We start from the raw sequence: 22,552 nt of genomic DNA on the forward strand, positions 1-22,552 counted from the left end.
TTCAAAGCGCAGTGTTGCCATTGTTGTGAGTACTAAAAGGGCCGTAAGTCACTCTGAGATGTGCTACATCTCAGTGCTAGCCAAACGTTTCAGCTCAACTTAGATCCACTAAGTGGTACATTGATTTGCATCATCTGTTTGATTGGTGATAAAAAAGCTATATGAAGTCAAAATATTACATCTTGAAAAAAATGTATTATTCAGCTGCATAGACTAGCCTAATACAAGGTTATGCATATATTGTGCGTTATTTAAAAATTGTATGGGTGACAATAATCATTATGGTAATAAATAGCGACAGATGTAGCTTTACATACTTAAGATTGAGAAGGGCCAATATGTTTTCGCATCACTTATCAAATCATCTAAAGCCTTAAAGGGAAGCCTAACACACTGAATGTTTGAACTACTTTCACAAAGGAGGACATGTGACCAAGTAAAGTATTAAAGAGTTTGCAGCTGGTATAGGGTGCTTTATACTTATATAGCACTACAGTATCTTTTTCCATTCCATTTCACTTGAGAGGAAAAAACAAAGTAAAAAGGGAAACGCTGTTTGATGGATGCAGCGATGTGTAATGGAAGCTCCTGAAACATACACACACATAACTGACATGGCATTTCATCCAAAGATTCATTCAAATTTGAGAAAATATGACAAAATAAAGAGAAACAAAAACAACCATAGAGCAAACAAATCAATCAGAAGCAATAGTGCTGGCGGCTGTATACACATCACATCAGGTCTGGTGTCTTCAAAGACTTTCAGAGCGAGCCGTGCAAAAACTCCATTAACTCCTGACAAAGGACGCAAATGAATCCCGACATGTGGTGTAGAGGAATTAAAGAGACCATTTCTAATCATGACAAACATGAGGTGATGATTCCACTGTGTGTGCATGCACACAAGAATGAATGAAGGATTATGCATCAACTAACCAGAAAAGGGAAAGCAACTGGTAAGCACACACCCTTCTTTAGAATGTAAAGGGTAAACAAAAGACCCCAAACAATGCTAAAATTGGCAAATCATAAATGCCTCAAAGCCAAATTCAACTATAGCAACTTCTCCTGTATCTTCCACTAGTCTACACTGGAAACTCGGATGATACTCTTCCAAACTCTCTCTCCCTTTCATCTTCTCCAAATTCTCCCTCAGTATGTACTAAAATGTTCTCTGTGAAGTGTAGCAGGGGTTTTTGCACAGACAGCTGTGCCAGCGTCTGCAAAAATGACAGCTTAGGCCCGAGGACTTTGGCTGGCTGCGCCTGACGAGCTAGATCTGAGCGCTCTCGCCACACCGCTCTGCTACAGCCTGCAGGTGAAGTGTCTGCAGTACCATATGGAGTTAAGGGGAAAATTAACACTGAGATGAGGAAAGCTGCGTGACAGTGGAGAGCTTAAACTATAAACTGAGAGGTGTTTCTAATATTTTGTCTACCCCAAATTATATCATTGAGCAAAGATTAAAATATTCAGTTGCAAAAGTACAACAATTAACATAATAATGAAAGCATTAGTTAGATTGATTGTGTGACATTTCCATCTTAACTTCAGTGCTATAAAGACACACCTTTGCACAAAGTTTTGGATATCATTTTCACGATGGCTCTAGAATTAATGATCAACACAGAAAAGAAGTGAATAGCTACATCATGAGTGTAATCTGTCTCACAGATGGCAGTTCACTGTGGAAGTATGCAAGTAGGTGCTAAGTTTATTTCTTTGGGTTTCTATTAGCGCATAATAGATAACATTGATAGAATTACATCTTCAAATAGAGGTAACTGACATTAACATCCCAAACACTTTCTAGAAATTTCAGTTAATTTTAATGCATAGATACTGAGATTTTAAGTCTCGTATGACATCCAACTCCAATCCGTTTGGTAAATTGGTTTTGCTTTTTCCCAGGGAGGATGGTTGGCATAGAGAAAGGAAGCAGTCGATTAGACATTCCCTGGGCAGACAGTGCAGTTACATCACATTCTGCTTCTTTAATCAACCGCAATGACGTTTCGTTTAACTGACGGAGCAGTCCAAGTGTTGCAGACATTAAGGCCACAGGAAAATTACACAGAAAATGATCAAATGTGCCAATACATAGAACACTGTTAAGATTACTTTTCCTTGGTAATAAAACAAAAAGTGTGAATGTATCGCTAGTCTTCATATAGTAAAAACTAATTAAAACCCACAACATTAATATAATATAATTAAAATTTTCCAAGCATTATTTTCATACAACCAGAATGTAGTTTTAGGAACAAACTCTTCATGTAAATAACAGTTTGTAAAGGCAAGCGGCCAGGAGGTAAGCTGAGGTAACCAGAATTAGATTGCTCCGCTAGGGATTAGTGAGATAAACCCATCTTAAAAGGGCTAATTACGACTTGATGGGATTAGGAAGACATTTGGAGGTCAGCAATTACATTTGGGGAGAATTTTAACTTAGTGTAACTAGGAGGCAAAAAAATTCACTTGAACATTAGATTTATACATTTAAAGTTGAATATCAACATTAATACAACTATTCTAGAAAGTAATGTAGATGATAGAAAATAATATTTCATGTCAACACAGTAATGCTAATCTTATTCCGGGCATTTAAACATGATTTGTGCCTCATGTAATCGTTGAAATAAAAACAACATTTTCTAATGGAAAATCTGATTTGAAAAATAAAATTTAATTTGCAGAACAAACAGTAGTTTAACCGCTGAGGATATTGTAACTAGTGTAAACTAAAAGTGTTTTTGGGGAATCTTCCCAGCCCAAAATCTGGATATTTTTAAATTGAGATCGATAAAAACAATTCGCCTAAAATACAAATAAAAGAAAGACTAAAATAACTCACCTGTGGATAGGGGAACATGCCTAGCGCCAACTGTGTAAAGATGAAAGGAAAAATAAGTGTTATTAGATATTTCTTAGATTCTTCTTGAGATTTTGATAAAAACATACTGGAAAAGGCTGAGTACTGGGCCTGTGGCACTATCTGTTATACCTGTACAAACTTACGCTTTCCAATCAAATAGCCCCTCTATAATGCTTATAATGTAGCTTATAATGGCCATTTTTAAACAACCCTATATTCTATCTTATATTTTTGGCTGTACCTAATGTTTGACCCACTCTCCTAAGAGACACTGTGCTTCACAAAGGTAGAATTTCTTGCATGGCTGGATTGGACTCCATTAGACTACACAGGCTGTAAGGAGGGAGGAAGGAAGGAAAATGCTGCTGAAGCCACTGAAGTGTGCAGAACTTCAGACTTTCTGTCTTTGAGGTAAGCTTAGTGCCCACCTGCTGATAACACTTTATCAAACAACATCCACTAATAACCCCCCCACGATTACCACCTGCAGAGAACAAAATAGAGGGATAAAGAGAAGCAGGACAGGATTGTGGGACGGTTATATGTAATGTGTGTACTTGTGTTATTTTGGCAGGGGGGGTTGGGTGACAGCTCTCTCTGACATTTGGCAAATCACTCAGGGTGGGCGTTTTTCATCTTGGTCAAGAGCAGCTTATAGGCAATATTGCGTTATTAAAACGTCAAAATGCTCACAATCTTTCCTTGAACAAGTATTAGACCAACTAGTATGCTAAATATCAATCCAAACTGAGTAGGACTGCAAGCCCTTTAATTTCACTTAATGCACACACCCACAGCTAGATATAAAGAGAACATATCCATCTTTATCACACAGCAAACATGTCAATCATTTTGACATGGCTCCTTCTCTCTGAAATCATCTATTGTCGTTATAATTGTACGATATTAAACATTACGGACAAACAAAGGAAAGGCAGAGGCCCAAATCATTTCTTATACTGCAGAAAGAGAGCTGTGGACAGAAACAGATGGAGAATCAATAGTGTCAGTGGGGGGGACAAGAGGCCAAGGAATGTTATACTGAAATTAAAATGTTATTTTAAAATGCAGAGTGTCAGTCAAGCACTCAATCTATTGTAACAGATATACTGATGCACATATATGCATCTTGTGCTACATAATGAGCAACAGCCAACCTAAATACATATTATATAATCAATTCAATTTTAAGTGTACTGTATTATACCCAACTGTGTAATTAAAAAAAGATGAATGGACCACTTTTGCGAGGATTTAGTGTCCCCTACAAACATTTCCCACACTTCTGGGTATAGTGTAAAGCCTTTTATTTATTGTCGCACCTCCATGAAAGAGATTCCCACACTCCAGACATCTGCATGGATACCATACTGTTCTCCTGATATCCTTTCCGGCTATGGAGCAAAAACAAACATCAATCAAAAACTGTGACGACAAAGTTAGAGGCTAACTCATATCTTCACTAGTACAACTTCGAAATTGCTTGAAATATGGAGTCACTCACTGCCATGTATGCGTTAGTTCCCACGTACGTTTTGGCTATAGAATTCACCAACTGCAAGAAAATGAATTAACAGTGGATAAGAAAATAATGATGCTGTATATTAATACAAATTATTTAACTGACTGTAATAAGCTACCTTAACCCTTGTAAATAACTCTTAAGTCATTACTTCATTGCCCTATACTACAGAATAAAAAAGACAGGAGCTGGACCTAACTTACACCATCTAAGTGTCTATTGACATGTCAGGTTGATATTTTGCACTGCCCTCACACTAGGGAATAGGAGTAAGACAAGGAGACATTAGTGAGTGTGTGTGGATACAATGGCACATGCCATCAATGACAGGACTGCGATAATGAGTGTCTGTTCCCTCATGGCTGTTTTTTTTTTTGTTAGGACTATGCCCTACAGTGTGAGAGGGGGAGGGGTCGTGTGTTTGTCTGAAAACGAGATAAACTGAAAATTATAGTTTAAGAAGAAAGAGGACAAGTCAATGTTATACATGCACGGTAAAATTCACCTTGGAGGGATTGGAGGTTAAAAATGACTAACAATTTGCCTCAGAAAGGATGATGTGTGTGCATGTGTAAGTGTTTGGAAAGGGAGACAAAGTCCTTAGGGTTGATGTTTTGGGAAACGTTGAAGGTCTGTCCCTGATGATTCCTCTGCAAACACACACACTGCCCCACACACGGAATGACTAGGCTATTGTCTGTCACCCACGCTTTCCCCACATCTACTGAATACATATCAATGAGGCTTTGCCTTTGTGTGTGTGGGTCATAATTATAACAAGTGATTTTTTTGGAGGCTGCAGAACAATGGAGGTGGGGGGGAAAGTTAATGTGAGAAGAAAACCCCTGGGATGGCACTGATGTTTTGAGTAGAAAATGAATGCAGTGACCATATGCACAAGGATCTGTGCACTAACACACACTGATTGCACAGGACTGTGGTGAAGCATCTACAAACAATTCTCACACACAACACACACACACACACACACACACACACACACACACACACACACACACACACACACACACACACACACACACAGCGGATAATTGAGGAGACAGAGAAGTGTGCTAATCTGAATTTGTCTTAAAACTGTGTTCCCGGGGACTTCTGAAGATGATGTTATGATATTATGGGCTCTGGAGTGAGAGCTGTGTTGGCATTCTGGGCAATAAAGGTAAATTACATACACTGTTGGCATTAGATTCCAGCAGTTGTGCAAGTTGTCTGTATTTCTGTTCATTGTTGTATGAAGATAATATCTATGAGCAGCCAAGGTCTATAGAGTGTCTAGTGAGTGTCTGTTTTGATCTCAGGGTAGCATTACCGCCATTTATGCATGACGTTGTCCTTTTGGTTTCTCTTACTGTGACCATGGGCTACCTGATTGTGATGCTCTCTGATTTTGAGACAATAATTCTCTCAACCTACAATTCCTCTACTTACTACTCATTCAACCCAGTTCAGGGGGAGAATCTGTCCCAAGTAGAGGAATCTGTAAGTCTTAATAACAAAAAAAAAACGGTCGTAACAGTTACTTCAGTTTAGGTATGTAAGCTAACTTAGTGCTGACTTTGTATCAGACTGTGGTGGCAAAGGGAGAGCTGTGTTGCACAGCTTTCAATTTGCCAGTCACTCTTTGTTGCAGTCCTCAGGTGTGGTCACACGCTGTAATGAAATAATAAGACTGCAGATACAAGCAACCAAGAAAATGTTTCTTCACAGGGGGATTTATCTCTTAGAAGCTATGCAATTAGGTAGGACCTTGGTAATGAGACGTTGCTCCTTCACAATGAAAGAAATTCATTGAGTTTGTTTGTGCAGCCAATAAGGAGGCCCCCTTGCTGCTTCTCCTTAGAAGGGGTAATGGGTACAAAAACCTAGGAGGCATGAGCAATATATTTTTGTATATAGGTACGAGAGGAGAGGCACTTTTTTTTTTTGTGCAGCGTGTTGTTGGTCGTTGTTTGACCTTCCTGGCTTGATTTATACAACAGCCATATCATCAGATTTCTGTTTAAGTATTACTTTTTTTTTTTATTTAGGCAATATAACAAACTCTAAAGTAAAACTTATAAGCAACAACTATGAAAAAACAAAAAAAGGTCATCAGCAAAATGTAAGTAGCAAATAAGTAATTCAAATATTATGGCTACAGTCTTATGCAATATATTTTCCCCAGTATTTTTGGAGAAGTGTGGAAGCAGTGAAATGGGTCCGTAGTTTGTTTTTCTCCAGGTTTATGTATCGGTTTGCTTTTAGCCATTTTGATTTTATCTAACAGAACACTGGTTTGAAGGGACTGATGACAGATGTGAGTTAAAGGTTTTTCTACACATTCAGTAATGTTTTTAAATGTACACATCAGTATATTACTGCTTATTTCATTTATAATATGTGAGATCTTATTTTAGCCTCTAGGCTTCTGTCATTCATCTCTGATATACAAAAACCTCTGAAATAAAGAAAGAAAGCAAAAAATCTCTCTGAAATCCTGCTGCTTTAAAAAGGTGGTGCTGTGAATGCAACAACCGTAGTGTGCAGCTTCACTCACACCCTCTTGGGTGCTTTCCCTTCTGTGATAATTAACAACTGTGACAGTGGAAAGAAGTGAAAGCTGTGAATTAGAATTAACACTGACTAAATAGCATTGTTTGATTACGGACAAAGTTAAAGGAGGTGGGGGTGAGACAGAAAAGAGGAGGTGGAGACAGTTGAAGGGTAATGAGTGTGGAAAAAAGATGTATTTATCTGCATCAAGGCCATTTTTATAAAAATGCTAGTTTTAAATGGGAGTATAAATGGGGAGAGAGGAGAGTATAAAGGGAAAGCAACACTGACTTTGTCCATCCCTTCACCAAATAGAAGCTAATTGAAAAATTCACACCTGTGGTTCTCTTTTGTTTTATTTCATTAGTAAAATGAGTGAATTTTTCCTCGGACCGGATCTGTATCAAACAGACACAACAGATTGCATTTAAAACTGTGACTGCCAGGCACACATGGGACAGTCAAACTCCAAATTGGTATTTGTTAGCTATTTCAGCATTTTGATTAGCATTGGAACATTTCAACTGTTTTATTTATTGTCCCATTGCATGTTTTCTGTGTTTCATGGATGCCCTGCATATATTAACTGTGCAACAAATTTACCTAGGAGTATAAATAAAGCAACCTAAACCTGACACACTTAAATAAAAGTTTCTAAAAACTCCAGAACACACCTCTTGATTGAAATTCATTTCACTCAGTAATTAAACTACTAATAGGGAGATTTTGAGTATTTCATGAAATCTTACTGCCACTGCGATCCTTCCCAGCACGTGCTCTGGAATTCTTTTGAACACATCCAGAGAACCACCTACAAAAGACAAACACAAATTTTATGCTATTTCTTATCTTTTATCCTAACAGGTTTTTTTTAACATTTAAAAGTCAAACTCATGTTGGCAATTCAGATTGCAATACCTATCCAAACAACTGGCAACTAAATTGTTGCTTGCAATTGGATCTGGTCTAGATCAACATTGGGTCATCCTGAATTTGAACAATAATTTGCAGCCAAAACTGGCACACTTGGCAAGAAAAAAACAGTTGTTTACACAAAATAAACATTTCAATTTATTTCAGTTAGAAAAAAACAGCACTGATATTAAAGATCTTTATCACTAAGGCCATGTGGTCAAATTTAAATAATTCAATTGATGATTTAATAATAAAGAAAGCTCATTGTGGGACTGGCTCTAGTGCTGTAATTCTGCACCAAGGCTGAATTTTGGGAAAGATATGTTAGTAGGGGACAACTAAGCAGAGGTGAGTTGTAACAAGTTAAAGTGGCTTGAATAAGTTTACACACCCGTGCTAAAGTTGATCCAAAAAAAAGGAATAAAAAAAACATCTTTTGGAAATTGATCCTAATGCCTTAATTCAAAAATCTAGGAATATTCAACCTTATAAGGACACCAATTTTCTTTGTGAATGAATAATGTATTGTAAACAATAAATGTTCTTCCTTAAAATACAGGGGACGTAAGTAAGAGATAGGCATGGGGAACCTTCCATAAGATCATCTCCCAATGCAAATCAAACCAGCTATTAAGCTACCTGAAATAAAACCATGACAATATCTATGTATGGTGAAGGGTATGTGATGACATGGGGTTATTTTAATTCCAAAGGCCAAGGGAACTTTATCAGGACGCATGGTATCCTGGATACATGAAATAACTGGCCTTTAAAAATTAAAATGTGACTGCCTCTATAAGATTTTACCATAGGGGTGTGTATACTTATGCCCCCTGTATTTTAAGGAAGAACATTTATTTATTTACAACAATTTATTCCTTCACAAAGAAAAATGGTGTCATTCAGTTTGTCAGTTTAATTAAGCTCAAAAGAGATATACAACTGGCTATCATCAGCATAACAGTAATATGAGAAACCTCTAGCATATACAACGCAAACAATATTAGGACCCAACACAGAACCCTGAGACACACCACATGAAAGGACAGCAGTTTCAGACAAATAGGGGCCATGTGAGACAGAAAAGCTCCTATCCGAGAGGTGGAGAACCAGTCCAGGGTGCTCCCAGACACACCCACCCACCACCAAAGCCTTTCAATTAGGATGCTGTGATCCATTGTATCAAAAGCTGCGCTAAGGTCCAACAGCACCAAAACAGAGCATTCACCTACATCAGAAGACACCCTTTTATCAGTAGACACTCAGATTTTTTTTTTAAAAGAATGCTTCTGACGGAAACCAGATTGGAATTTATCTGAAATGTTATGTGGAGTAAATTCATCCAGGTTAGTTTTTTTCAGAAGTGGCTGAACAACTTCATGATTAAAAGTCCCGTGACATGGTGCTCTTTGGATGCTTATATATAAGCCTTAGTGGTCCCCTAATAACATATCTGAAGTCTCTTTCCCAAAATTCAGCTTTGGTGCAGAATTACAGCCACTAGACCCAGTCCCACAATGAGGTTTCCTTAGTTTGGGCCATTTCTGAGTCTGTAGCTTTTGAGATGGAGAGGGGGTAGACGCTGGGGGTGTGGCCTTGACCAACTGCCACTTTGCTTGTTTAAAAGTCTCTGTCTCATGGGTGGGCTAAATTCTCTGGGCGGGCAAAGCAGAGAAAGGGGAGGAAACCTCAGATCGGCCCATCTGAGCTTTCATTTTCTCAAAGGCAGAGCAGGATACCGGTTTACACCAATCGCCATTTCTAGCCACTGGAGGACCATAGGCAGGCTGGGGGAACTCATATTAATATTTATTTTAACCTCATAACGTGACATTTTCATGCCATGGGACCTCTAAACTAAGGTGGGACACAACCAGATTTCAGAGAGCTACAAAAGAGACCAGGCATGGACCAATAGGCCGCAGTACATTTTTAAACAAGAGTTAAAAATATGCATGGCTTGGAGAATGTTTCATACTGCCCATCAGATCAGTGAGGTCTTGGAAAATATGAGAGAAGCAATTTAAAATCAATGGTCAAGTTGGATAAGCAGAATAGGTAGTTAGAATGGGGATGATGCTAGACCTGACATCCTTTATTGTATTCACAAAGAAAGTCATTGCAATCCTTTTTTGAAAAGACAGGCAGCGCATGAGTGACAATGCTGTTGAAGGTGTCAAACAGGAATATAGGGTTGCGTTAATGATGAAATTAGGTTAGCAAAGTAGAAGCCCTTGCCACCTGAACTATATTGTTAAATTCAGGTACTGTGTAGATATGTATATGACAAACATAGAAACGGTGAACATATCTACACAGTCATATTGAACAAAATCCAGCCTTTCTTAAAATTTCAACAAGAAACAACACAACAAAATACTATTATTATGGAGGTTTCCTTCTGCTGTCAAATTTTTACATCGTAATCTCCTGTTTGCAATAATCTAAGTACAACCAGAAATGACTGACAGAGAAAAGTTTCGTGAAGTAAAGAGTCCTGAGAGATTAGACAGACTTTGCTGACAAGCTGAGTGCATCACCTAAAAAGATAGAAGGTCCCCCATCTCACACCAATCTAGACACGCAAGTACAAACACACCTACAAATGCACTTAAGTCAAGATTCATCACACCCTTGTAGCTTTTAGCACACAGGCATGCTAAGCAGATCACAGCAAGATGTTCTTTTGATCTGCAGAAGTGTAAATGGATACACAGTAGAGAGAGACAGAGTACAGATCCCCAAAGTCTCCTCTGCATAGCTGTGGCTAGCAAATAAAAAAACACATGATCTACTGGCTTGGGCCACCAAGAAACTTACCATCCATAAATTCTGTGCATATGGATATTCTGTTCTCTACAAAAAAGGCACTGAAGAAGGTGATGATGTAGGGTGAATCACACTGCAATCAAGAGAAGGGACAATATGATTATAAAAAGCATGCCAAAATACTGATCTGTGATACAAAAGTAGGTTTACACATTATCCTCATTATGAATTTTAGCAAAAAACTGATTTTGTGGATAGGAATAAGTGTAAAAGCGCAACAGCTGCCCTAAATTGTACAAATGTAAAGTTTCTCATAATCATTTATGCTTAAATGATTGTAGTCAGAGCTCAACAGCACCAGTTTGAAGTCCATCAACTGTTTTGTTGAAATAAACAATTTCCTTTATGGTTTAACACGTAGTATGGGAAGAGGGCTAGCTGAGCTAAATGAGGCCAGAAAGAAACGCATCAATATACTAAGCACAGATCACGTTTCCTCTGATTTAGGGTAACCCCAACTTCTTTCTTCCTGTTCAATGTTAATAACACACATAATGTATATCATTTAAGTGATTTTCTATGCTCAGTGTTTGGATTTACGCATTTTAGGGGGAACAGAAAAAAACCTTCTCTTATGCATGGAAAGAAATTCACAGATGGGGATCAGTAAACTCACCTGCCTGGTCCACGTGTATGTTGACATGTTAGTTAGATACATTAGACTCATGGTTTATTTACAATGTAGATTTGGAAGGACAGCAACATTCAGTGGAGAAAAGAGAAATTTGTTGAATCAACACTAACCTTGTATAGAATTTCTAATTCTGACATGATTTGTTTCTGTAATTCCACTGTGATATCCAGGGGAATGACCTGTAATCAAACATGTGAAACAAATAAAATAAACACACGTTCTTTAGATGTTCTGATGTGGTAGACTAGATTGAGGGTCACTTAGTAAAGAGCAACTATCAATTACATGGAAAGGGTTCTCACCTTGACAGCTAAAACCCGCTTGCCCAGAAGATGGTACGCTCTAGAGAAACAAAACAGAAGACAATGTGAAACAAAACTGTAGAAAGCAGTTGCTAGAGTTCACTTAAATGGTACCATTTCCAGAGTGGTACATTCTTTTTTGTAGCTTTCTTCCAAGTGAGGAGCTCTGATCATAATTTATATTTTCTCCATTAAGCTAGCATCCCATTACAATTCCTTTCAACAAAAATCTCCTGCACTCTGCCCCTTAAAAAGATGTAATGTTCTGATATGGTTAATTAATTATTATTGGATTAGAGCAATCACAAATTGTAAATTTAATGGAATAATGAACTAAACTTGGTAATCAAGTTCTAATGATAGTCAATGAAAGGACATAAATAGCATTGCAATAAAAACTCCACTGGTCTTGTAATTTCTGAGTAAAAGTATAGTCCAAATTAGCATGAAAATGTGACTCTCAAAACCAGATCCACTCGGCCTTATCACTCATTGTTCCAGACAGAGTTTTGAGTTGCAAATGAAGCAGCAGCCACAAACAAGCCCCGTAATGACTTAATGATCAAACTCCTTAATGCAAAACATCGGCTTTAGTTACAGCCTTTGAAGGTTAGTTTACGGTACCAGTGACAACACCTCAGTCCCTCTCAACATACAATCCTCAAGGACAAATACTGTCCAACAGCTGTTAGGTAATGGGAATGAGTTGGGGCCGTGTACGTCACACAGGCTGGTTAGCTTGCAAGTAGGCTTAGTAAATGTGATACCTGGTTTCTCATCTGTCTGTGAGTCTTCCAGAGAGAATATATATGGCGAAAGGTGTGATTACCGCATCTTGGACTGGAGTATCATATCGCTCTTTCGGCTAGACACCTCTAGCCGAAAGAGCAATGGCCCAGGCCTTTAATTAACGCCGTCTATTAGTGCCATGTTAGGTATACACCCACAGTTAGAACAAACACTGGTTTGGCTGCAGCTTTGCCATGCTGTATGTGAGCTGTAGTTTACACAGCTCCGATTAACAGTCTCATCTCTGCTGAAGTCAAAAACAAACTAAAGACTTTTCAGAGATTTGAAAAGAATTAGGTAGCTCTTAAAAGGTTTATGCATAAAAAGATAAAAATATGGAATAACAAAAGATAGAAATTAAGTTATAAGTTATTAGAACAAACCACAAGCCTTCTTCTGACTTAAGAACACATTATTTCTTAATTTCCTTTTGATATGTGTAAGAGAGTGTTTTTGATCTTAAGTGTCATAATCTTTGGAAAAGATCTCTTTGCACATAGGCTGACGGCCTTATTTCTATTGTGAAGGTCTTACTTTAAGCTACAATCAATATCAGTTAAGCATGAGTGCTGCCTCTTAATTAAGATGAAGATGTTAATTGAGACAAGATCGCAGGGGTAGACATGTTAAATACTGTCTGGGTAGGTTGTGTGTGTGTGTGTGTGTGTGTGTGCGTGTGTATGTGTGTGTGTGTATGCACTTACTACTTTAACAAACAAGAATGTGTACATGGGACACCATGTCCACAAGTGCCATTTTTGTGTGCATGTACTATACCTTCATGCAAAGTATCACATATGTTTCTTAAAGCTAATGATCTGTTTTTTGTTTTTGTTTTTCTGATGTCTGTAATTTATTTTGGCCAGAGTTAGATCAAGGTAATCAGACATTGAAGCCATCCATATACAGTACTTTTTTTTATAGGCTGGTGTCTTAAATATGTTTTACATAGGATTAAAGGGAACTATCCTCATACTATAACTATAAGCACAACACCCCAATATTGCTGCATGTTCACAAAGCAGCATTTAATTTTTATACTGTTATAATTAAAAATACAGTATGTCTCAGTAAGATATACAAGAGTAAAGAAAGTTTTAACAAATGTGTTTTAAGGGCATGTTTTAGGGATGGAGATATGGTGTGACTACTGCTTGGTTAAAGCTTTATTCTCAGACTGTCCTTGACCACTTCAGGGCCGAACTTCCCTGTATGAGTTACAGTGACAGGCTTGTAACAGCGGGAGACATGGGGGACAAGGTTACATAGCCACCCCCCGCCACTTCCCCTGATCTGACCCCAGTAAACGTGCCCCATCGCCTAGATCTTATTTACACTCCAGCTTGCTCTGTAATAAAAGCTCCATCATGCAGTATTCATAGGGCCTCTCTAGTCTAGTTGGGGCCGTGGGTTAGAGAGACGGGCCTCCCGGATCAGGGCTAACGTGGTACTTTTACACTGCCACATGGATGACGGGCCGCCTTTCTCTCTCCCTGACTCGCTCACCCAATACGGCTATAATGTCCTAACTGACACAGAGAAGATAGAAGCCTAAATACAGACATTCATGAACACACAAAATATAATAGCTGCTTAAACCCTACGTATTGCAATCCCTACAGACAAGAAGTGTTACAGAAGAAGTTTGTTCTTTATATATTTTCCCCAAAGACAAAACCTAGGCTGTACTGGTACCCTGTTTAAACTGCTATCCCACTCAACTGGTTTGACACACAATCGGAACATATCTGGATACAAGATACTAGGTTACCACCAATTAACCAAAGAGGATGGGCCCTTCAATATCCAGTCAAATCAATGAAGCGAATAACAAAATCAATGGAGAAAATGGGCTGTGAGAGTAAAGCGACAGCTGTGGGTGTCTAAGTAGATGCCACCACAGTCACAGTCAGGAAAACGGGCTTTAATTGCACTATGGGATCAAATGAGTCACAAAAATAGCCTGTGTGTCCTTGTTATTGTATTTATAAGCCATAGAGTCAGTTAGATTGCTGGACAAGATGGACCTATGAGAGAGTGTGTAATAAAAACAAAGGCAGACATTGATGGATGGCTAGGTCAGTGTGTGGCTACGGAAAGCTGAGGTGTTGGTAACATCCAATTGAGTCAAAATGGCCCTGGGTCACAAATGGGCTAAGAGGTTAAAAGGTAGGCCTTTGGTAGTGCTTTCACACGTGATAAGACTAATATAATCTGGACTAAAGGGTAGAGGCCAAAGAGGACAGAGAATTGGTTTCACATGAAACCTGTCTTGGCCCTCTGTGAGTATGCATTTTATATAATGGCTAATTTCCTTCTTAATACAGCAAAATGTGCTAACACATTCATTCTCAACAAGTCTTACAAAAACAAAAGACAAAACAATAATGAACAGCCTGACTCATAAAATAAGCAATATTTAACACTTTTGCCTTGACCCAGACTTAGTGTCTTAAAATAAGTTAATTTAGTTTTGGCATTAATAATTTGTAAAGAGGTATTTATGTTCAAGTGAAAAATCCAGCCAAACTGGGTGCAGCGCTACATAGAGGTCATCAAGTTTCCATTCTTTCACTAGCCAATTAACATTTTAACTAACAAACATTTCTAGGAGCTGATGTCTGATGGCTTTGCTGTTAAATAAATTTTGTCATAGCAAAATGTGATTGAAGTTGTTCTTTAAGTACCTTATCAACATTAGCCAGGCCTGCCAAGTCCAGGGTGACCGTGGGGCAGATCTAAGCTGTGGTATACAATTACAGTAACTATATTGTTTTATTAGCAATTAAATGCATGAGACACTTGGGTTGATGGTGTAGCTGAGCTGACAACTGTTCGGTTCTTGAACTGGAACTAATGGCAGGTGATGCTTCTGGACAGGGTTGGGTAATACCAGTTTTCTGGCAAAGCCTGAGGGATGTGAGTGACCCTCTTCAGAAGGATTTTAGCTTTTATTGTCGAGCCAGCCTCTCCAGTGTCATGTTGGAGATTAGGTACGTGGCATAAGTGTGCATCTTCTTCAAAACTTTTGCATAGGAAGATGCTGCCCAGAACCCGGTTGGTGCTAGCAAAGGTACTGCTGGCTCAGCAGAGGGGGGTGGGCAGGACAGGAAGGATGCAGATGGGGTAGTTTGAGAAGAAAAGGCCCAGTTGTAGGGTGTGGATTCATGAGAGGCTTTGACAATGACTTACAGGCACCTTTGGAGTTCCTGAAAAAGCATTTGTTGATGCATAAAAGAAAAGGCCAGCACCCTAAATATCCTCAAACGTTTGGGGAAATGTTGACCTTAATTATGACATTTCTAGAACGATGAAGGAGCAGATAAAGTACCTCCTAAATTGGACAGACTGTGCAGGGGCCACTGTTGGCAGGGGAGCTATTAGAGATTTAATACATACATAATTGATAATTTTGTAATGATCCAAGCATGGTTGTTTATGATAAGACTGACTTGAAACTCACTTTTGATTAATCTCAGATTTGATACAGTTTATCAGTCAGTTTTAGTCTTTATGAGACTAAATATTGTCTTAGATTTTGAATATATCATAATATAGTGTTGTCTTTACCTGGTTTAACAGGCTGCATTACAGTAAAGTCATTTTATTAACTTACCAGACTATTTTAGCTCTTCTATTATTTACCTTTACCCACTAAGTCATTGAATCATTTCTGGAGAATATTTATCAAAAATCTCATTGTGTAAATAACATTTTGTTAAAGCACCAATGGTCAAACGTACAATATCGTCCCAATATCAACATTGAGGTATTTGGTCAAGAATATAATGAGATTTGATTTTCTCAATATTGCCCGGCCCTCGTGTGAACACACCACATACTCAGAACCTACTGAGAATGACTATGTGGTATGAATTTGAGACACAGCATGTTCAAAGACGTGCTCAAAGAACTGCATCTTAAAGCTGTCAAAAAAGCTAACTAAGTGACGAATATCTTACTGTATCTAAAATGACCATGCAATAAAACAATCTACACCACCAAACTAGCACTAAAACCCAGGCTGTTTTTTTTATCTGGATGTTTGTTTTTTCTTCTTCTCTTTCCAACCATGAAAATGTCAGCACCAAAGCATATGGATTTTTTGCTGGACTAAATTGACTGAGAAGTTGTTGGGCTTGCAATATTGGCCTTCCCCACTGCAGTGTAACCATTTTAGTGCCACACTGTTCTCTTATTCTCCTACAACTATGAGATTGGCTCTTAATGAAAATATCTCGTAGTCATACAACAGTAAAGGGAGGCTGTAAAGAAAAGGGGTGAAAGTTAAAAAATAAATTTTGTGTATTTGCTCAATTTACATTTACTAGGTTTGCCGGGGACTGTGTGAAGCAGACCACTCTGTCAAGTCAAGGTTAGTCTGAGCAGTGATCAATACTTCAATCTCAATAAAACAGCTCAATAGCTAAACATTGATGGGAAGGAGGAAACAAAAGAAGGATAGAGAGAGCAACACAAATGCCAACCTTGTCATAACATTAGCAGGGTTGTAAAACATTTGTCTAGCCAGAGAAGATGGAGCTCTCCTACCGTGGCAGGTAATGTGTGGAACTATAGACAGATTAAGTCAATTGCTGTCATACCTTACAGCCCCAAATCAATGTCATATATGTTTGCAACCTTCAAACCAGAATAAATAAATGAAGGTAAAGACAGAAACCAGCCTGATAGATGTCACGACAAAGACTCAGAGATAAATGGACAAGATGAGGGAATGGAGGAAAGGTGGTGAAGAATGGAGAACCCTTCAAAGAACCCTATTGGAAAGTGATGAGTTTGTCATAAAAACTGAGCAGAAAAAATATGAAAAGACAAGAATCGTATCACACTCATCAGTCTAAAACTGGCCACTAATTGAGAAATTTTTCCTAAATATCTGCACTGTATAGAGGCTACAACATCCCTGTATAAATCATTCAGACCATTTCACTTGCTTCGCCGGGAACCCCTTCAGTGTAACTCTACGTTATTGTGCTGTGGCCTTGTAATGGAGGTGCCTCGATGTGAGAACACTTACTTGTAAACTGTGCCACCGTTTCCATGGCCAAGTTGCTCTTGATAGTGGATATCTTGGGCATTTATCTGCAGACACAAGTGTACAAAAATGGTACTTAGATGTTATAACATGAGAAGACATGCAACCAGTGGATGATAAGTGTAACTATACAGGTGAGGAAGAGAGAGTGAAAGAGAGCAAGAGGGGATGACATTGTCACTGGAGGCTATAAACAAGACAAGCATTCAGGTCACTCCAAGTTCAGCAACATAAGGAGAGAAAACAGAAGGACAGAAGGAGAAGAGGAGAGCAATAAAACATTTACTGTCCAATTTATAAATATACATTGTGCTTCAGTGAGTGAAGGAGTAACTTATTTAAAAATTTCCCTTTTTTATGTCCTGTATGTCAATGCAATTCAGAGCACTCAAATGATTCAGTCATATAACACCAACTAGTCAGCATTGAAGAAGATAGAATTAGATCTGTTGAATTCCTGAAAGATGAGATATAGTACTGCACTGCTTGTCTGATGATATTGTGTGGAAAATTATAAAAATGAAGACTGAGGAAAAACATTGTCTCCTAGAGTTCAGCAGTTATAAATTAAAATTACACACTTTAAGTTAAGAGATACAGAATGTAAAGACTAAACAACTTCCTTATCCTCATATAAGTGTGGAATATTTTATTAACTGTGTGAGGTGGACAGTCTTTATACATCTATTCGTGTGTGTGTGTGTGTGTGTGTGTGTGTGTGTGTGTGTGAACTTAGGAACTAAAGACACACTCCTCTCAGTGCTGTACAGTGAAGAGACAATTACCAAATGCACACTCTATATAACAACACCACTGTTGGCATCACAGAAAACCAATAGAGGAGCCAACCAGAGAAAGTGTTTCTAGTGAGTGGAAACCAGGTGTGAGAGCAGGAGGAGTGAGATAACGAGGTAAACAGGCTCACCTGCCCATTTGTCAGAATCCTCTTCAGCTCAGCAGATGATTTCTTTAAGCTGGAGGAAGGAACACAGCACAGTTGACACAAGTACCACAGACATCTTTCTAGTCATGTATATACCAACCGACTGAATATGGTTCATTCCAAATAGTGTAACATGCTCCTCGTGCCCCAGCAAGCGCACCTGTTGTTGGCCATAGAGTCTGGGACGCCATGAGTGCAGTCATTGGCTGGGTTAGGTCTTGTATTAACCTGAAAGTGTGGAAACACATTTATAAACATGTGAAAGGACACACCACACACAGCCTCATCCGACGCATCCATCCAAGCCACCACCCCCCCTGAACAGACAGACATATGGTCACACACCATAATGAACAAGAACACAACACAAGCTCTCCGTTCAGCCTAGAGGTTAATTGGCTTTCATAGGAGAGAAGGGAGAAAGGAAAAGACGAAAGAAAGAAATGTCCACATAGAGGAGGGGAGAGGATGACAGAGAGCAATAGGGAACATGGAGGAGAGGAGAAAAATATTTGCATGAAAGTACAGTAATATGGCTTAAAACGTAAGAGTGTTAAAACAGATCACACAGATTTGGACACAGGCAGCAGGAAAATAAGTAGTTTCTTTTGGTATTTTAGCCTTCACTGGACAGATAACAGTGTGAAGTAGAGGCAGACTGGAAACAGGGGAAGAGAGAGAGAGAGAGCAAGAGAGAGAGAGAGAGAAAGAAAGAGAGAAAGGGAGAGAGAGAGAAGGGTATGACACGCAGCAAAGGAGGAATAGAACCGGGGACGTAGGTATGTAGCATGTGTTGTAAGCATTCTGCTACCAAGGTTCTCTGAAAATATAGTTAAGACATTATAAAATGTCACACCTCACTAGGGACATTGTTTCTTTACCTGTATCCAGCTGCATCTATGTGTCTTCCACTGACCTCTGTACTCAACCCAGATATTGTACACAAAAGAAGAGATATGACCCTGTAAAGGGTATACTAAAAAATAACTCATTTAATTGAGGTCAAAAGACCGGTGTGTCAGGTCCACTAAAGCACAGGGATTCTCTCTTTAATTAGTGCCCAGAAAAACCTAATTTAAAAAGTGCACAAGACTTTCCTCAGCCAATTACTTTGATATTAAAACGGGGGGAAAGATTACCAAAGGGTTTTTGGAAAACATCATCTTATCAAAACAGACCTTTGACCTTAAAAATAACTGACATAGTTCAGTAGTCGTTACAGAAACCCCTTCGAGGATACATTAAATAAAGCACTGCCAGTATTTGGAGAGGGGGGTCGATTTTATTATTGAAATGGAGATGAATATAATATGGATCATCTGGAGAGATGGAGGAGGTGTCAAATCATTTAACCCATGGTAATTAGCAATGAGTTTCAATAGCAACATATGCCTTACATAAAATGGGAAGGCCTGTGGAAGGCCATTTGTAAATGGCAGAGGGGGGCTTTGTAATGACAATTTCATGGTTGAACAATAACACATTTGTATTGACTTAGTTGTTTGCTCTAACCAATGCTAGTATTCTTATCATATGGAATGAGTGGATCATAATACTCTGGAGTGGAATCAAGGATTCAGCATAACACCTTCCTTTTAAATGACTATCACTTCATTAGAACCAAGAATACAAGCTGATAGGAGAAGGAGAGACGAGCCCCGCTAAAGCCAGAGAAAACCATCCCCATACATAAACATAGACGAGAGTAGCAAGAGAATGAGTGAAAGAAAAGGAGAGCCTTGACTTCAATTGACGTTTCAATAAGTGGAACACAGCGTTACCAATCCATTTGCCTCAACTTCACTCCCTCCCTCCTCTCCCCTTGTTCTCTGTGTAAGGCAGCTGAAACAATTATTGAGATAGGTACCTTCAGGCCATGTATGTTCCGGATCCCTGGAGTCTTGCCGGCTGAAACAGTAATTGACTAGATTGTAGAACACATCACTGGGCCATTTACAAATGTGCTAGAAAAAAAAAATCAGTTCTTTGTAAAGAAAAAAAAAAAAAAAAAAAGACGAAATGAAATGAGGGTTACTCTGAAATTAGTTGTAGACAAGAGAGTGATTTAGATGTTGGGCTCTTGAGGCAGCTGGTGGTAGGTAGGAAGTAAAAACAGAATCACACAGCAAGATAAAAGACAGGGAAAGAAAGATTGCCAGATACAGAGTAAAGGAGGGAGACACAATAAACTTTGCCCTTGGGGCCTGTTAGCGATTGTGTATGACTTTGAGTGGTGAGCAAACTATATGAAGATATTAAAAAAGCACTCATATTAAAAACCAGTTTAGTAGGAAACTACACAACACACAAGGTTTGGGCAAGGCTTAGCTTGAACACAAGCTTGCAGTTTCAATGTCCTTGGAGCAAAAGAAATGTTTTACTCTCAACACAATAACAAACTGAATTTGTAGCTCAGTATTCCAGAGGCCTCGTTACTTCAAGCCACCAACTGCTTCCTTTTTCTTATGTTTGAACACAGCGCAAGGGATATACACATACAGTTAACAGTTTACAACTAGGAAAGTGTGAATATTTTTATACAATACATAAATTTAAAACGTGTATTGTGCCTTTCAGCATTGCCAATCCATGATAAACAATAACATGTCATTTGTACCTCGTGGAAAAATCTGTAGAGGGTCAGGCAGAAGTCCATTCATGCGTTGTTCATTCATTGTGTTGAAGTACTAAAGGGGAAAAGACAGTCACAAATACTTGAGAACAGTTGTGATTTAAAGTAATTATTACACGTACAGGAACTCATTTCTTTATAAAGGATTATAAAATCGGATGAAGAAAAGCCTAGATAAATATGCACTACACTGACACATTTTGGAATATTACACGTTTACACACACAAATGTTTATGTAAATTAAATCTGAAATAATCCAGCGTTCCCAAAAATGTGAGCATGCTGTGCTGAAATCTGTTGCCGATGAGGACCAATGCCCTGTGGGCTTGTTCTGAGGGAGTGTAGCATTAACCCTTTCTACTCCAGGTCAACAGCTCACCAAACACTCATATCCTATAGGGGACGGACGGACGGACGGACGGACGGACGGACGGACGGACGGACGGACGGACGGACACACACACACACGGACACACACACGGACACACACGGACACACACACACACACACACGGACACACACACACACACACACACACACACACACACACACACACACACACACACACACACACACACACACACACACACACACACACACACACACACACACACACACACACACACACACACAAAAGATGCTTGCCAAGACAAAGCAATGCAATAATTGATGTTTTAGTTTACCAAACCATCTGTTAAACGAAAGTGTGTGTGTTGTTTATGTGCCCTCCTTTTTGAGGCTTTTAACCAACAACAATGAACAAGAACATACCAAAGACACATAGGACACTTTAGAAGATGTCTTAACTTAGTCCACGTAGAATTAATGTATTAATGCCTTAATGTAGAACACATGTACACGTGTTCATTGTGTTTTATTTACAATCCAGTATGAACTACTAAGTCATCATTGTGATATGTAAATTTGCTCTCTCATTGTGAGGGAGAGAGGGGAGGGAGGACGATGGGACCAGCTTGGATGGGAATGGATCAGAATGGCTACCCAAGTGGCACAGCTGTTATTAAAAGGACTATTTATCACTGTCAGATCCCTCTCACTCCTAGCCCTCTGCTTTCGCCCTCCAGCGTTTTCACTAGGCCACATCTGAACATTGGGGCCTAATACCAAAAAACATGTTGTGTGTGTTGAGGGTGTTGGGGGGGGGGGGGTCGGACTTCACATAACTTTAATTTTCCGCTCAGCTAGTTTATTGATTAAGGCTGCAATTACCACCTAATCTGTAGTAGGTTTGTTATTAAAAGACATTCTCCATTGTTGGGCAATAACTAAACAGTGTCCGATCCCAAATACTATCGCTCAGCCTTAAGGGACAAGTGGGAGAGCGAGAGCGGGTCTCATCATCATTAGCAGACTAAGGGGAAATGGGAGTAAGAATGGTGGAATTAGAGCCACCAGCTCCAGGGGGGGGCTGAGCGAGAAACGGATGAGGTCACATGTTTTTTTTTAGCACCTGACACAGGCCAGTCTTTAACTTTGA

General features: G+C 38.9%; 1 protein-coding gene across 1 annotated transcript in view; it reads right to left on the reverse strand.

Annotated features, from left to right (window-relative positions):
- Positions 1-22,552, reverse strand: part of map2k5 (mitogen-activated protein kinase kinase 5) — a 54,177-nt gene that overhangs the window by 25,857 nt on the left and 5,768 nt on the right. Inside the window, exons 4-15 of the mRNA XM_034877661.1 lie at positions 21,039-21,108; positions 20,289-20,329; positions 18,582-18,649; positions 18,404-18,452; positions 17,461-17,525; positions 11,634-11,673; positions 11,442-11,510; positions 10,689-10,770; positions 7,667-7,764; positions 4,383-4,433; positions 4,201-4,272; positions 2,858-2,887 (exon numbers count right to left, since the gene is read on the reverse strand). Of these exons, the coding sequence (XP_034733552.1) occupies positions 2,858-2,887; positions 4,201-4,272; positions 4,383-4,433; positions 7,667-7,764; positions 10,689-10,770; positions 11,442-11,510; positions 11,634-11,673; positions 17,461-17,525; positions 18,404-18,452; positions 18,582-18,649; positions 20,289-20,329; positions 21,039-21,108 (735 nt within the window). The remainder of the gene's footprint in view (positions 1-2,857; positions 2,888-4,200; positions 4,273-4,382; positions 4,434-7,666; positions 7,765-10,688; positions 10,771-11,441; positions 11,511-11,633; positions 11,674-17,460; positions 17,526-18,403; positions 18,453-18,581; positions 18,650-20,288; positions 20,330-21,038; positions 21,109-22,552) is intronic.

Source organism: Etheostoma cragini, chromosome 1 (genome assembly GCF_013103735.1).
Source record: "Etheostoma cragini isolate CJK2018 chromosome 1, CSU_Ecrag_1.0, whole genome shotgun sequence".
Classification (NCBI taxonomy): domain Eukaryota; kingdom Metazoa; phylum Chordata; class Actinopteri; order Perciformes; family Percidae; genus Etheostoma; species Etheostoma cragini.